General features: G+C 40.7%; 1 protein-coding gene across 12 annotated transcripts in view; it reads right to left on the bottom strand.

The window, feature by feature from the left end:
* IQSEC1 (IQ motif and Sec7 domain ArfGEF 1) overlaps nucleotides 1-18,155 on the bottom strand; it is a 306,192-nt gene that overhangs the window by 146,602 nt on the left and 141,435 nt on the right. The window contains exon 1 of one of the 12 annotated variants that reach the window (XM_081175982.1): nucleotides 10,267-10,397. The exons of 10 other annotated variants lie outside the window; for them this stretch is intronic. In XM_081175982.1, the coding sequence (XP_081032108.1) occupies nucleotides 10,267-10,343 (77 nt within the window). In that variant the 5' untranslated portion in view covers nucleotides 10,344-10,397. Of the gene's footprint in view, nucleotides 1-58; nucleotides 239-10,266; nucleotides 10,398-18,155 lie in introns of those variants that run through there. One more of the 12 variants, XM_081175984.1, reaches the window with a different exon arrangement.

Below are 18,155 nucleotides of genomic sequence, written 5' to 3'. Positions count from 1 at the left end.
GGGCAAACTGGTAACAACCTAAGCCCACGGGGGCAGGCACACAAGTTTCAAAAGGTACCTGATTGTTCTGACTGAAATGCAGTATTTCCACATCAGATTCCACATTGCGCTGCCATCTCCCTTCATGACCTCCTCTGCAGTGTTGAAAAACACACACTTATTCTGAAGAATCCAGCGTAGTACATTTAGAAGGTGCAGAGCAAAAGTTAGCCAAGTTTCAGGAGACAGCTAGGCTCTGATTCATGAACTCAAAACGATTCCTCCAAGCTCCACTGACTTGAACTGAGCAATTCACAGAGGGAAGCCAGCTTTCCCATCAGAGGTCTCAAATTACTGCTTTCTTTACAATCTACAAGAATTGTTTACATTATTCACTAACTAGGATCATTCAGGGCTGCTTGGAAAGTAACATGTCACTGTTTCGGATGATCAAGTTAAAAAAATTACAGTAAGAGAGCAGATAGCCTTTACTGCTTTTAAAAACTCTTGTCTGCAGGGATCCAAAATAGCATTTGCTAGGACAGTACGCTTACAAAATGCACTTAAATCATACAGTGTAGTCTGTGTGAACAGCCAGCAGTTGGATTTTTAAAAACTTGTCTAGCGCCAAAAGAAGTAATGAGTCATTTTCCAATGCTGGGCATGAACACACACTGTAGGAATGAATATCTAAACCTCTTATTATATATAATGTATCAGTCAGCTAGGACACTCAGTTATACTTCAGTAGCTGAAATGTAAATGTTTCAGTGAAACAGCAATAAGCTGTATGAGGGTCACACCTTGTATGGAAGTTAGGTGATTTTATATGGCTACGCAGTTAAAGTTACTGATAATATCCCACTAATACATTTTCCATAGTTACTGTATGCAAATTAAGCATTACTTTTTGCTTACCACACATCTGGAATAAAATGATATCCATCTTTTGATTTGCTGTGCTGATGGGAATAATTTAACCTTGATGGATCCTTTTGCTATGGCCATCACCAGTGGACATAAATCCTTCTCCGTAAGCCATTGGACATAAATCTCCGTAAGCCAGTGGACATAAATCCTTCTCCGTAAACCATCCCTGCTCTGCATCTTTTTCCTAACAGGGCAACAGGCCACCAGTTGTTAGTTTAGGGGCATGGAATTAATTTAATTCATACATCTGGGTTGGCATTACAGCAATCTTCCCACCCAGCTCCTGATCCAGGCTCAAGGAAAACTGGAATGCAGTGATAAAGTAAGGGAAGAGGTGCTGAATTGCAGGTGTAAACTCAGGTTATAAATGATTTAAAATGAACAAACTACATGTTAAGTTAAATTTGAAATCTGTAGCTGTGTGTGTGTGTGTGTGTGTGTGTGCGCGCGCACTTTTTACTATAATAAAATCCAGGACAATCCAGATCAGGACCACAGTGTAGAGGGTGGGTAGATGCTAAATCTTTCCCCTCCCACTGCACTGACCCCCAGAACCTCTACCCTTCCTAACTCACTAAGTGACAAAAGAAGGAAAGGACCCATTGGTGCCAGTGGAAACCTTCCCCCCCATCTTTTACTATATGGCATTGGGGCTGTCTCTGTTTCTCTTTCTCTCGATTTCAGCATTCTGCATGGATGGGAGGGGTTAAACTTCTCCATGTGCTCTTGATCTGGATTGGCCCTCCAGTGTAAACACACACACACACACACACACACACACACACACACACACAGCTTCATACTAGGTCTTTAATGTAATATGTAGTTTGATCTTAAGAAAACCAAATGCAAAGCACAAGAAATTAACATGTTTATTTTGCTGTGACTACAGTGGAAATTGGAATGGATGACTTTATAAACATAGTTAAAATGAACATAAAGTTTTTCAGCATGACTGAAATCAAAGATGGGGAGTATCTCTTTTTGGAGTGTCTTTTGACTCATCATCAGCATACTTGGTTTAACTTACGAAAAAAGGAAGTGACCAGTAACACAGTTTATTTGAGAGCAAAGAATGTGCTACGGAAATTAGGAATCTGAATTTAGACATCTTTAGAATAGACCCATTGAAATCAATTGGACATAACTTCTCAAACATGTTTGCACAGGATTTTCTTAAGTCTGCCATCTTGAAATGGGTTTTAACAAATGAATGCATTTTCTAGTATGTAAACTTTAAATTGCAAACAAACAAACAATCTGTCTTAGAATTAGCTTGAAGGTGTGTGGGGTGTGTGTGTGTGTTAAGGCTGCGAAATCATTGTATAGGGCCCCAACTATATTAAGAACGTTATAAATACAAATTGGAAAAAAGTTGTCTTCACAATAAACAAGTTAATATAAAAAGCCTCCCTCAATCTATAGGGCTTTGTTTAGCAGATAAACAAAACAAGGAATAAAAGGATAAAAGCATCATTGTTCTGAAAGTGGCCTGCATTGGTCTTTTTGTTTCCTAGCGCTGCAGTATTCAAATACTTATCTTAGTCTCTTTCATTCATAAGAATCTCGCTAGGTCTTCTGCCTTGCTTTACTGGTAAACAGTACCATGAACTCAACATGAAGCTAGGAAACTTGACAGGAACTACAAATTTCAGCTTCCCTGATGGAAGAAACAATGTTGTGCACTTCATTTCCACTAATGAGACTTTGTACATCTCCAGTCCTGGATATCTTCTCCTTCTTTGGTAATCACTCGTAGCTGAGTAAGATTGTCTTCCATGAACACTTAAAAAGCTGTCCAACTCCCTACCTGAAAATTCATGTCTCATCTAATACAGTTTCACTGAACATTGGCTGAACATTGTCACTGAACATTGTCATTTGTATGAAGAACACTGAACATTGTCATTTGTATGAAGAACCTGCTCACTTGAGGGTATTAGAATGCCTCCTTTTACACAGAATCTTTGAATTCTCTTGACTGCCTTACCTCCACCACTATAATATAAAGTTATAGAGATGTATCTAATACTAGGCCTAGTAGGCCCATTGAAAAGAACAGATATGACTGACATAGGTTTAGTAATTTCAATGGGTCTACTTTAACACTGGCTGGGCTACAACCCAAATTTGGGTTTTGAAGCGTCTAATCTGCAAAAGTCTGGCCTCCACACGCCTTATGCTTACTTTTACCTCTGGGGTTCCATTTATGTAGGATGGTGAAAACTCAAGCAGACAATAAAGGACTCCAATAGCATCTATTCCAAACTGAATGAATGCTCGACAAAAATGGAGTGAAAGACGAAGTGTGGTTCCTCCCCCTTTCCTAATATTAGAACTCAGGGTCATCCAATGAAATTGATTAGCAGTGATTTCAAAACAGAAAAAGAAAGTAATTTATTTATTTGGTGTGACAGCAGCCCTTGTCTTAGGTAGCTTTAAAGGGGGAGTAACACTATCAATTGCTATTAGGCATGAGAGCTAAAGGAACTTGCAGATGCAGAGGCATTACCAGTTTCTGTATGGGAGATGGAGGCAAGGGTGTGGCTGTTGGCTTCATGCCCTGGTTACAAGTTTCTAAGAAGCATCTGGTGGCCATTGTTGAAAACAGGACACTTCAGTGGATGGATCCTGAGTCTGATTCCAATGGTAGCAAGAGCCATCATAACCAGTAGCCTTGATTGTGAGCTCTCAGAAAACATCTGGGTGAAAACAGGATTCTGGACTTGATAAATCTTGGTCTGCACTAGCCATAATTTATTTTGTGGAACAATGGGGTAGACTTTCATAATATGGTGCCCTGAGCTAGGACAAAATTTGGCGACCACCCCCTCTCGCCTTCTGTTCTGTGCATGTTCTCAAGTATGCTACATCATTGTTTTGAGTTCCCTTGGCTCGGTGCCCTGTGGGGAGGAACTGTTCTCATTCCCAGAATACCTGCGCTGGGAGCAAAATCAAAATAATGATAGTGATGATGATGAGCTTATAGACTCTGATTATTAAGTATATAAATGCTGTTGAAATGAACAAAATCTCCACTCAAACAGTTTGTGAATTCCAGCAACAAGAAGTAAAAAAACCCAAACCTAGGTGCATCATACCAATACCTTTAGCAGCTTCCTGTATATAGCACTCCCTCCTGCACACTTAACCACATAGTTGAAGGGAGAATGTCTGATTTTACACTCACTGTTACCCTTTGCTTTGGCTGCTTTTCTGATATATGGTATCTGTAAGCATCATACTAGAAAGTGACAGAAATTGCAACTTAGTACGTGCCCTTGGGGACCAGAAATGCTCTGTGCAAATCCACCTGAAAGGAAGGCATACACTGTGATAATATGAAGAAGAATTAGACACAGATTTCTCCACATACTAGTTTCCCAAGGCAAAATACATTACCAGGAAAGGTGCCATGAGAGTAAAACACGATAATCTAAATTCCTAGAGAATCCACAATAAGTAGCAGTTTTTTCCAACTTTAGACCACGTGTTGTTAGGACTGCAAGCATATGAAGTGCCTTTTATCATAGGACAGACAGTGGTGTTTTTCCATTTACATAACCTGAGAGCTAAGCAAAGGGTCACAAATGCAAGGACTGCGTGTACTAACTGCTTTGCATGGAAAGATGCTGAAAGCTTTTACATTATTTATGCATTTGCTCCGTGCGTGTCATTTGGAAGTTTGCTTTGGTTGGCTGTCTCCCATCATTTTATTATGAAGCAGACTCTCTGCAGAATGCACAGCACATGCTGTAAAAATTATATGGAATGACAGTATATGCTAGAGAGGAGGGAAAGGAGGATATACACACTCAGCTGCTTTGCAGTTGCAGCAAATTTCCCCAACACTAGCTTCTTTGGCAAGCTGTACTGCAGGCACTGTGACTCACAGGCCAGCTCTGGGTGAAGTCACTGTCAAATGAAAGCAAAGCATTTGTTCTTAGCAACAACTACAATCGTGAACTCTACATACAAGTTCAGAACAGGTCTCTCTATTCATCCCTCCCCCCTTTGATTTCCAGCTTACTGCTATTGTCTTCCTCATGATATGCAGGGTCCCCAAGGAGCAGGACTTATTTATGAGGCAATATAGATAGCAATCCAGCTGATAACCAATCCTAAGCATACTTACTTGGAAGCAAGTCCCATTAAACTCAGTGGCATTTATTTCCTGGTATATAATGTTACAGGCCACCCCAATCCCTGCCAAGCCGGGCACGGGCTCTTGGCCTTCAACCAAGGTCTGTGGTTCTTTGGAGAACTAAAGACATGACAGAGGTAGTTGTGGCTTTAAAAAATATGATTTATTCACATATTTACACCTGAATCTAGATGGAGGGAGTCCAGATCTTACCACATGGTCATCTCAAGAGGGGCTTGTTCTCCACAGCAGTGCAGCAGTGGAGTCCAAGGCCTCTCTCTCAACCTGCCTTCAGCCAGCCTGCCAAAATGGTTCTGGGCTTTTCTCAGCTATCCCAAGCCTCCTGCCAAAGGCCCCAAACTGTTCCTGTGACATCATGCCCAGTTACCTTGGCCACCTTCCAAATCCCATCTCTGTTCTCACTTCAGGGCAGGGGGGAAGGACAGTTCTCTTGCACTGCCAATGGCCCTGTATTGTTTCTTAATGGTCCTAAGCTTGGACAGAGGTCCTTTTGAACAGGCTAGCCCAGGAATTCCTTTGTAGCTTGTATTTCTCCCTTCATATACCAAATAGTCAAAATTGTAGTATTTAATGATTTCAAGGGTTTAGCCCCTTCTCCCAGCAACCTTTAACAGTATGCACAGGACTAGGCTGCAAGATGAGGGACGCAGGTGGTGCTGTGGGTTAAACCACAGAGCCTAGGACTTGCCAATCAGAAAGTCGGCAGTTCGAATCCCCACGACGGGGTGAGCTCCCGTTGCTTGGTCCCTGCTCCTAGCAGTTCAAAAGCACATCAAAGTGCAAGTAGATAAATAGGTACCGCTCCGGTGAGAAGGTAAACAGCGTTTCTGTGCACTGCTCTGGTTCGCCAGAAGCGGCTTAGTCATGTTGGCCACATGGCCCGGAAGCTGTACGCCGGCTCCCTCGGCCAATAAAGTGAGATGAGCGCCGCAACCCCAGAGTCGGCCACGACTGGACCTAATGGTCAGGGGTCCCTTTACCTAGGCTGCAAGATAGGAGGAAACTGGCCTCTCTCACAGGGACTATAAATACACATAATAGCTCAAATTGCATTAACTCTTTTTCCTGCATACTGTTCCCCCCTCCAAACAAATGTATAAGCAATTCTTCTCACTTCATTATTATATAGTATGATGTCCAACAGCTTTTATTTCTTCGAAGAAGCTATGTAATAGCAACTTATTTTAATATTAATGTTGCCTTTTATCTCCAAACTGATGAAACTGAAGTTCTAAGCACATGGTACAATCCTCTCAGAAACAGAAGAACAAAAAAAGGGGGGCAGAGTAAGACTTAGAATAGGCAGACATGCTTCAGTAATGCACAAATTAGGGGTTCAGAAGTGGATTCATTTCCCTGCATGTGCAAGCCCCCTTCTCAAAAGTAAAGTAATGTAAGGACAGGAAGGATTAGGCAATTTTGACCATAGAAGCTGTCACTTCTGAAACCACTGGTGTTCCAAAAAACCCTTATGATTGACAATGTAATATAACTGTATCCTATCACTATACTGAAAGTACAAACCATGTACTCTAGTTAAAACTGATTAATCTCATAATGCCACTGCCTGCCACTGATACAACAAAACAGGGGCCTAAACAAAAGCGAAAACAGATGACCATAATGACACACATGATCTACAACATCTGTGCCTTCCTTTCAAACTGCATGTAAATTAAGGCTAATGACTCCCTTAGTGGCCTCTATTGTGCAAATACAGTGTAAACATGATGAAGGTAGACAGGAAAGTAATATAGGCCTTAAGGGTCTTGGACAAGAATATTGGGAGAGAAACAGCTCCTAAGTGTCCGAGTGGCCCAATTTGAATATGCATTAAGGCTAAAGCTGTGAACAAGCACCAGAGCAAGGGGAGGAGCTCAAGGGGGCAACAGGGAGGATGTGACCTAGTCTTATTTCCCCCGGCTTGTTAACTGACACTAAGCCAAAATTCTCCAGGTTGGATATAATGGAGAAATTTGGTTTAATACAAGCCAGGATCTTTACAGGAATCTGGCAAACAATGGGAGGAGATAAGGGGCCAGGCAGAATAGCTCAGTCCCAATGACTGTTCTGGGTTTCATAAAGCATAGTTTGTGAACCTTCTGAACCATTGTCCACGTTTCGTCAGCATTCTGGTTAACATAATCCATTCAACATACAAAAATGCAATGAAGCACTCAGTTTAAGGATGGAATGCACACTGCGTGTTCCATGGAGAAGTTGTAGAGAACAATGAGAGTGGTCCCTGCTCCAGCCATTGTCTGTAGAATGCTAAGTGCCTAGACAGTTGTCCATGATGTTATAAATCTCCACACACCAGTACCATATTCCTGGCATATTTGTTGGGTGGGGTGTGGACTTTAACGCAATGACACAATTCCCCATAGCAACTACTTCTATGTTACAATTGGATTGTTGCCACGTAGAGGTCCTTTTCAGCAACATCCCTGTGAGAATGATTTTCTCCAGATATTACTTCTGACCAAGTGTGAAGGATTGCAGCAACTGACCTTCGAAGAATGTTAGTGATTCAGGGTTTACCATTGCTGGGAACAGATTTTTTTTACCACCTTTTACTTTACTTTTTATATAGTGTTAATAGCAACATTTCTCACTTGCTGCATTATAGAAACAGAACACTTGACTTAGTCATTCTTTGCATAACCTGCAGTAATGTCATATGATTGTATAACAGATCGTCACAGATTAAATGGACACTTGAACCTTTGAAAGCATGGGGGAAATGAAGAGGCTATATCTGAATTAAGGTACAGATTTGGCCTATACATACTGAGGATCTGAGTTGACCTACAACAAATAACTCCAGTCACTAGAGATAACATGCATTGCATTTTTTAAATATGTATTTACAATATACACAGTACAGAAGCTGTTGTCCTGGGTTGACAAGAGAAACAAGACAGACATTCCTGATTCCTGCATATTAATTATTATGATTATGATTATTTAATTTTGTATACTGTCCTTCACCCACAGATTTCAGGGTGGTCCCAACATAAAAATACAAGAGGAAAAAAACACACGAATTACAGGCAGGGAGCAAGTCCCCCAGACCCACAGCTGAGGTGGTCTCACGTTTTTCATTCCTCAGAAACGACAAGGCCTAGGAGGTCACCCAAGGCCATTTTGTACCTTCCAATAATTTCTTAATGCATGTTATTCTGAAAATAAACTAGATTTTACTGCAGCAGTAGCATTTATAGCATTGCACCTATAAAAGACAGTGCTAGTTTTTTACTTGAAAGTATGTAAAATAGTTTGATTCAAAAAACAGATTAAATGTTTATGCAATATTTCAGTGCATCATTGCCAGTTATATCCTTTTCAACCTCAGGTCTCTCACATTGTTCAAGGAGTGGGTGCATGATATTGGATGCAGAGTGTCTTGAGTGTCTTGTGTTATTTTAATAGAGTTGAAACCAGTGATTACATTTTTCTTTTAGCTACATTTGCAAAATCCTTTCTCCCTTTATGTAGCTTTAGCATGAAAGAATGATAAAAATCTGAATGGCACGGTCTAACGTCTACACACAGAACACCTGCTGAACAAAGTATTAATCAAATTCAGATTTTTAGTTCAGGTCTTGTAAAACATGCTCATTCTTGCACATCCACCCACACCTTCACACTTTCTCCACATGCCCACACTTTTCTTGTTGGCCTTCTGGCATTTTCCCAAGAACATTAAGAACAAGACATAAACCTCTAATGAAGAAGAACTAAAAACTGGGTAGTATATTTTTACATTCATCATGCATTATGTGCAATCCTGTTTTCACACACCTTTTTGTCACTTTTAAGGCAGGAAAAAATGTTTTCTTTAAATATCTTCTGAATGTCCTTTGTGACCCATTTAAAAACAGTCACAGCTTTGAATGCCATAATTTATTTATTTATTTTTGCATTGCATGTATACTCTTGTATGTAAATCCAGACTTTTTCAGTTGCAGGGTAAACTCTAAATACAGATAGATGGATAAGGAGGTATTTGTAAGGGAATAAATTAGAATTTATTCCAGTTAATATGAAATAGTACTAATTAGGCATGTGTTAGCAGGGTTGAAAAATGTGTTCTATAGTTAAATTGTATTACATTACAGAGTTGAAGGAAAACACCCAACATTTTAAGAACAAATATATCTAACTGGAACAGTAAATATAAGAATGAACTGTCCATCCTTTAAAAGTGATGTTCAATCTTCTGCACCATGATTTTGCTAAGTTTGGAAACTTAACTTTAAAAAGGAGTTTACACGCTTCTCCCACGATGTAGGAAAGCAAAGGGTCCCAGTTATGTTTGTCTACTTAGATATCATGATTTAAAAGGGCATAATTCATTGAAAACGACTGGAAGAGTTTCCCTTTCACCCCTGCAATCTTCATACAATAAATAAACCTGCAATTATCATTCACAAAAAGCACCTTCTGTGTTTAAAATGGACTTTATGATTTTATGGGGGTGGAATACCACAGCCTTCATGTTTTGCTGTGAATACTGAACTACTTATACATGTTTTCTTCATTAATAAGCTATTCTGAATACTGAGACCTCTGAAGATTAGATAAAAACATCAGGATAAGTGCACCACACATGTCAAATTAAATTGCTTATGCTGTTATTCCATTACTTTGGCAAGAACAATGCATCCAGCACCCAGTCCCATTACTTCTGACCATCGGTCACCATCTATCATTTCAGTTTTCTGTCAGAGCTGCTGCGGTGTGCAATTGATTTCATACCATATGAAACAAACTGTTCTATTAAAACTTTTTCCCTTGTAGGAACATTAATCTACATTACATAAAAATCCAAGACATTCCAAAACAATAACCAAGCACCAATTCCGTAATGTAAAAACTTAGCATTTAACAGCTGTTCTTCTTGTGTGTGAGAGAAAATCAGAGTGAATTAAAATAAACAAGGGCTGTTTTAGCTTATTTGTTTCAAATTAAATGGTATCCACAGCACAGCATCATCCAGGCAGAGAAGAAGTAGCAATGGCTACTATAGTTAAAAGGAACAAGCAGATTTACACCCTTTGTAATAAGTCTGCATTAATTTCCCCACCACACCCCTTTCCACACCATGCAAATGTGCCTTACAGCAAGTGAATGCAGCAGCCTGCAGCCATTTACTACTGAAAAGCATTTTAGATTTCATATTTCCTTACCTTTTATAGAAGCCATGAAGAGGCTGGAGACATAGAAACTGCCAGTAATCCAAGCAGAAGGCCTTTAACTTCAGCATTTTAAAACAGTTCAACTGCAGCAAGTGGAATCTTTTTCGCTTTTTATTTTTTTAAAAAACACACACACAATGTCCTACTTTTTGCAGGACAAAAAAGAGAGAGACCAAACGGTATTGCATACAATACCCCTCCCCTTTTCTAGGCAGACAGCCGTGTATTTTCTAGTTGCCACCAATATATGCAAGCTCTTTATCCACATGGCACCGCACCTGCATAGCTACAGTGCATGAACTACTTTAATACAAAGAGACAGTAGCACAAAGGCTACAAATTCGTTTACTTTGTTAGTTGCTCCTCATTTCAGCTAATCTTCCCTGAGTTCATCCACATAGACAATAGTTGCTATTACACACAAACAAAAGGAGGAAAAAATAATAACAGTGCTACTTCCAGCCATTCCAAAAGCTCTTTGATAATAAATCATTTGCATATATTCCGGTCAGGATTCTTGGGGGCTGCTCAGAAAGCACCCCTAGAGTTCACAAATTCCTAGGGAAAAGACAAGCAAATATCACACTCTGCTGAGTAGAAACGTCCTGTGATCCCAGAAGATTTGAGACAGCATCATATGGAAACTCCTCAGTTCTGTAACTACGCTGGATACAACTTTTATATATATATATATATAAAAGCCGGCTCCTCTGGTGTGAATCACATCTGCTTCATTGTCTGCCAAGCCACCTATGAAAAATGTTGGTTTCCTTATGACTGGGAGTGGAAGAGAGGTGGGAAGTGACAAGCCTAAGTGCAGACCCCTCCCCACTCGCAAAATAAATTATGCTTATCTTAATCCCAACACACTTTGCCAGTTAAGGTCTCTGTGAAGAAAAAAAACTAATCATCTGAACCACATGGTGCACAGTGGGGCACGCTCCCAGCTATAAAAGCCAGCAAGATAAAGCACCCCCCCCCCAAAGATAGGTTGATTCCAGTTGCTATGGTAACAGGAACACATTGATAAAATCTAAAATGGAAGCACGATGACAGCTTTCCATTGGCTCACACGGATCTAATGTGTCTGTAACAAGCAATGCTCAGGCACTATTAGAGCAATCTCATCAGCAGAGGATGAATTTGGGACTTGGCTAATTAACAGCAGTGTGAAACAGCAGCTAGCCCTCATTTAGTTACAGTGGAAAGGCAGGCCATTTTTATTCTAATGGGAGCACATAAGCAATTAGCAAGGATATGCTTTGAGAAAAGGAGTTTTAAAATTAGAAGCATTTTCTATTTAAATCCTTTGGGTGAAATAGGAATGATAAAAGCAGCTTTCATTTATCACCCTCTGAAACCTCAATCCATTTAGGTCTCTTATCTTTTAAAGAGAGACACTATAGGATTCAATTCTGCATTTTATGTTATTTTTAAAATTTCCTCTGCAAACATTCTTACTAGCTATAATGAAGTATTCAAAAAATTAATGACAAGCACATATTAAAAGAACACGTTTGTGGAAACTGAATTACTCTTAGAAAATATGTTAATCTGCCTTCTGACCACTCATCTTATGCTAATGTAATTTCTTGAAAAGCATCAAGCAAAACAAGATTTTAAAAGGAAGATTTATGTAAAAATATTTTGATTTTTAAAATGGTAGCCTTTTCTAACAACACTGAGGTAACTTCCCTGTGTGCATATGGATAGAACAAAAACAACAACAACGAGGTGATAAATGCAAGTAATGACTGATATGGTGGTATGCTGAAGACCTAGATAGGGGCAGAATGGGGTGTTTGCTAGGGTTGCCATGTGTCTGGAATTTCCTGGACATACTCGGAAGCAGTGTCCAGGCAGAAATCGGCAAAAATGTCTGGGGAAATCCGAGCATATGGCAACCCATGTTGGCAGTGTCGTTTGGGCCAATTTCCCTTAAAAAGAGCTCAATGTAACCCCTGTGTAAATGGGGAGATGCCTGTATAACTTTTTACTGTTGTTCCCCGTAAATATTTTTTTCCAATCAAGCGGATTATTTTATGAAATAATATAAATGAAATGCATTACCCTGAGCAAAAATAACTGCTAACATTGCAAGAAGGTAGAGCAATAGAAGTCTTCCATTTCCACTGTGCTTGTTTCCATTGAGATGAGTTTCCCCCCATTTAATGTGTATCATTAGTATAATGCTTGTTTTAGTCAAGTGTACATTTTAGGTGGGGGGGGGGGGTTATGAGACAGCAGTTACACATGAGCCTACATCTCAAACATCTTATCTCCACTTTGGAGGTAGTAGAGTGGTATCTACATCTGGATTCTGACATAGACTATATACTCCCAACGTATCCCAGGCTTTAGATATGCCCCATATAGCACTATTCTTTCAGAATCCAGTGAAGAGGATTATCCAGAGCACATTTGCAAGAAATTTGGCTGCACATAATTTCAGAAAGCACCTCATGTAGTTATTGCATATTCATCCATTTATTTGGCTTGTAAAGTATTCACAGAAATGTTGTGCATGAATACTGAAGTGGTTGCTATGAAAGGTGACACTGGGAATGGGCTGGGCAATGTAAAAGAACCATTCTAGAGGTGAAAAGGCTTATCACTTCAGAGTAAATGTTAACACATTATAAGCCACGGTAGAAATCTCATTGGCGTTGACACTTCAGCCTTTGGGACTGGAGCTGTGATTTCTCACATAGTATCTGGTGGGTGAGAATGGGCCGTAAGCCTTGTTTTGCTTCCAGAAATTTAAGCCCTACAGAGATCAACTATGCTCCATTAGATCAGAAAGCTTTAAGCCCTCATTGGGGAGTTAGGAAGCTTGGCCATTCCCTGCTTCCCTGCATGATAGGAAACTAACACTAATAATATTAACTCCTGCTGCCCATTTTGCTTTTAGTAGGATGAATTCTAGAGACAGCTACTGCCCACATCCAAAGATGGGCATTGTTCTTAGCAGCTTATAATTGTGAAACTAAATATAAGTCTGTTTCTGTAACAGATGGCCTCTCACAACTTTCACCTCAAGAGGTAGGCAATAGTACACAACTGAGAAATCAACTAACAACAAGACATAGCACACATTCAGATCTGCTCAAGCACACCAGTAGTTCTGAAGCAAATGTGTCACGTTAGCAACTACAGTGGTGCCCCGCAAGACGAATGCCTCGCAAGCCGAAAAACTTGCTAGACGAAAGGGTTTTTCGGTTTTGCGTTGCTTCGCTAGACGAATTTCCCTATGGGCTTGCTTCGCAAGACGAAAACGTCTTGCGCTTTTTTTTAAAGCCGCTTGAAGAGGCGCAGTTGTGACGGACCGTGCTTTGCAAGACGAAAAACATTGCAAGACGAAAAGACTCGCGGAACAAATTCTTTTCGTCTTGCGAGGCACCACTGTACAATTGTGTAAGTACTTTAATGTATGGAATAAGTGGCAGGAGTCAGGAGTAGGTTACCCCAGTGCTCTTTGCGCATGGCAGGAGACTGTGGTGACACCGGGCCTGTAAGCTATTCAAAATTCAGACTTTAGGCTGCAGAACGGGGCACGTGAGTTTCTCCACTACCACCTAAAGCAAATAGTTGGCCAAATTCTTTATGCAAACCACCCCCCTCATCTAACACACACACACACACACACACACACACACACGGGCAGTTGTTAGCAGTACCTAAATGAAACAGATTTATTATGAAAGGATTTCATGTAAATCCACTTTACCCTTCCATTATTTGGCTATGGGTTCTATTCTATCTTTATATTATCTACACACAACTGCACATGCATACACACAATCTGAAGCAAATATGCTCAAATTAAATTATTCATCAGGAGAAACAAGGAAGGGAGAAAGTTAATCACTGCAGAAACAGCAGGGCACTATCAAAAGCATTTTGTGGTAGACGGTTCAGACCTTTTCTGAGACCTCTTCCTGCTTTTTGATGAAGAAAAAATAAGTTTGTCACTCTCTGCATTCAAAATGTAGGTGCTTAGTGGTTTAAAAAAATACTCACCCAGACACTTTGACAGCTTCTAATACTGACTATACTGTACTGTGCTTAAAGCAAATGCTAATGGGGACTTTTGTGAATGAAAGGCGCAACAATCTCAACACCCATGCTCTCCATCTTTCCTCTCTTTCCCTTGGAAAACAAACAAGTAAAAATGCATTAAGTTTCATCTCACGCTCAGCCTGAATATAAAGCCGGTTCTTTGAAAGGGCATTTTTCTGCTCCTTTCTTTGTCTTCAGATTCACAGGCTTAAACAGCATAGTAACTTTTGGACGTAGTGCAGCTTCCGCATTGTGATGTTCAGTGAGCTGCGTTCAGCTGTTGTATATTCCTTTATGGAACTCAGTGGACGGCAGCAAACGAAAGGAGAGTACTCTAAGAGGCCATTAAGAAGAAGCTATGGTGAATAAGCTGAAAAAATATAGTACACCTCCTCTTGAAGAATGGTTGCCTTAGCAATCAGTGATGCAGAAGCAAGCCTTTAGTTAAAAAGGCATCGGTGAGAGAATATGAACTAACTGCAGCATAAGTTCAGAGTCTGGCCTACATTGTAATGAAATGCTCTTGAAAAATAATAATGAAGACAGGTGAAATATATATATTCTTGCCCCAAGGGTACAATGATTTTGTGCAATTTACTTAGAGGTGTGTTGGTGAATTGCCATAGAACCTTTCAAGAAACCACAACCATTGTTACTCTTGCAGCATGATGCATAAACATTCTAACTAGTTAAAGTTAAAAGGGGGAAAGTTAAAGACAGAAGCAGTAATTGGAAAGCAGGATAAGCATCTGTGTTTGAGCTGCTAGCTGTATCAAATTCTCTGGGACTCTACATACATCTTACAAAACCCAAGATATACATCTTACAAAACCCAATCTCAAGGCTTCTGAAATAAAATAAATGCATAAAGTTTACACTTGCAGGGATGTGGGAAACCAACTTTGGTCTTCCATGGCATGTCCACTGACCACTCCTATGCATTTCTACTCAGAAATAAGTTCAATCAGATTTTTCCCCAGGTACGTTTGTATAGAACTATGGACTAAAAACCTTTAAGACTTGCCCCTCCTGAAATTCTGTGTACACCACTACACAGTGACTTGCACGACTGTATAAGGATAAGGGAGCGACAGCTCCCTGGCCCTGCTGGTGTGGATGTGTCCCATCTACCCACTTATGAAAAGCTCACCATCCTTTTGTCAAGCAAGGAGGGCAAAAACCACAATAAAAGAAGTATTGAAGAGACTAAAATGTTTGTGAAAATCCCCTACCCGGATTGATCTGCACTAAAAAACTAACCATACCATACTACCAAGAACTTGATATTCCCTTATCTCTAGTGTGTTTAGATTTTTATTAAGCTTTGGTTGGATATTTTCCAGAGTGCACACTCATTCAAAATGAGCATCATCACATTTTCCCCAACTGCTGCTTACTATTTTGGCTTATAGCATCATGTGTTCCAGTTTGACACATTCAGAGGGAAGTAGTCATCACTGGCAGACACTATAGCAAATGTTATTTCAACCCGAACAAATCTTTAAGCAGACGGGGACTTTGAAGCAATTTTTCTGTGTGATTCCTACAATTTTTCCCATACAATTTTTATACATTCTTATACAATGCAGCTCTAGGATACAGTTGCATCAAGGAAGTAATATTTAACCCAGGACTGAGATGTGGTATACATCTTCTGCCTCCCAGGACTTCAAGTGCAGCAGCTGACAATCATGTTACTACATTCATGCAAACAGGCAGGGGCTGTATTTTTTGCGCCCTGAGCAAGTCATTGCTATTACAGTGTGCCTCCAACCTCTAGAGGCGTTCAGGCCACCCTCTATGGAAAAGTTTACAAATTTATGATCCCGATAGGCAACTAGTTTGGGCAACGTAATATGAGGTCCGCAGGTCAACCTCATTCAGGCAACTCACAGAAGGAATCATCATCACGCCACCATCATTTATTAGTCACTTTTCTTTCATTTGCCTTTAGCTCAACTGAAGGTGGTGTGTACATCTATTCAAGGAGAAACAGGGAGTCTGTTCAACTTGGCATGCCTCCATGCCAAGATAAAAGTGTGGTGGGTCCTTATCTGAGACATGTTGTTTGCAGATGACACAGCCTTGATAGGGCACTCCAAGGAAGCTCTACGGAGTCTCATATACCATTTTGCCCAAGATTGCATGATGTTCAGCCTTACCATCAGCCTGATGAAGAGCAACATCCTGTGTCAGGACATTGCCAGCATTTCATGCATCTGCATTGGTGACCACCACACTTGAAGTGATAGACAATTTTGGCTATTTGGGCTCCACCATAACCAGCAACCTCTCCATCGACACTGAACTGGACAAGTGTATTGGCAAGACAGCTACAACAATTGCTCGCTTCTCTAAAAGGGTGTGGGATAATATGATGTTGATGACCAATACCAAAATGAAGGTCTACCAGAGTTGTGTGTTGAGCACGCTGCTTTATGGTAATGAGACGTGGGCAACTTGCACCCACCAGGACTGATACCTTCTGCATCACTGTGTCAGGAAGAATTTGGGCATCATAAGGCAGGACAGAGTCTCAAACAAAGATGTGCTCTCCCAAGCCCACATTCCTGGCATGTTTGCACTCCTGTCTCAGTGACATCTATGCTGGCATGGTCATGTCCAAAGAATGGAAGATAGCAGGATCCCCAAGAACATGCTTCAGGCACCAGGCCCACTGGCAGACCAACTCTGAGTTACAAAGATGTCTTCAAATGTGACATGAAGGCTGGCAACATTAACCCCCCTGTGTGGGAATATCTTGCAGACAACCACATCGCCTAGAGACAGTCAGGTCATGTATCCATAGCAGTGACCAGAAGAGGAATGACTGCTGGAAGGAGTTCAGAAAGAAGAAATGCCATGGTGCATCTGCAGATGCCTTCATCTGCCCCACCTGCAACAAAACATGTATCTCCCGTATCAGTCTCTATAGCCACAGCAGGCACCGTAACTCTCCAACAGTTTGACCATACCACCAAAGGCACACTCTTCCATTATCTTCCAACAGAGATGGATGCCAACCAACCAACCAGGTCTGGAAATGTATGAGGTCCCTTATTAGCCGTCCAGTGTTGTGCCTTTAACATTTACCAATTCAGGCGGCAACCCTTTACATACCAGGGAGCAATCCCCATGGAATTCAGTGCTGCTCACTTCTGAGTAATGTACAATTATTGTGGCATGAATTCACACTAGAAATCACGAGAGCAGGGACCACTTCTCAGCCACTTAAATGCTAAGTATGCATGAAACTGCAATGTTCCATTGAATAGGAGGAAGACAGAAAGAGAACCAGGCAGTCAAACAACTTTTCTTCCAGCAGAGAACTGCAACAGCATGGACCTCTTCTGAAGCAAAGCAAGACATTTTTCAGTTTAGTTGGGTGCTAGCTATTTGTAGAACATCAGTACTCAAGTGCCCACAATGTCTTTGCAAAGGAGGACGATGCAGAAAATACCAGAACTTTGTCACATCTTTGTGACCTTTCACTGGCCACACCCCATGACTTCTTAGTAGCCCCATCAGAAATACATTTCACAAGTATCTTAAGTTTTGTGTGAAAGGTAATCATTTCTTTCTTTGTGTGATGCTTTGAATTTCACATTGAAAAAGATCGAGCCACTAGTGAGCCACAAAAGAATGGCAAGGACAGTCTGGGGCAGTTCCCCAGCAACAACCCTGCTCCAATGATGTTACACAACATGGATGTTGCCGCCTCAGCTGCATCAGAAGCTGAGGAAGAAGAAAGCAGCAACAAAACAGGAGAGTTGTGGAGAACTCCTGCGGCAATGAGTGTCCTTGGAAGATGTAACTGCAGG

The sequence above is a fragment of the Podarcis bocagei genome (genome assembly GCF_964188305.1).
Source record: "Podarcis bocagei genome assembly, chromosome: 2".
NCBI lineage: Eukaryota > Metazoa > Chordata > Lepidosauria > Squamata > Lacertidae > Podarcis > Podarcis bocagei.
The sequence above is the reverse complement of the archived record's forward strand: the minus strand, read 5'-3'. Positions and strand labels throughout refer to the sequence as shown.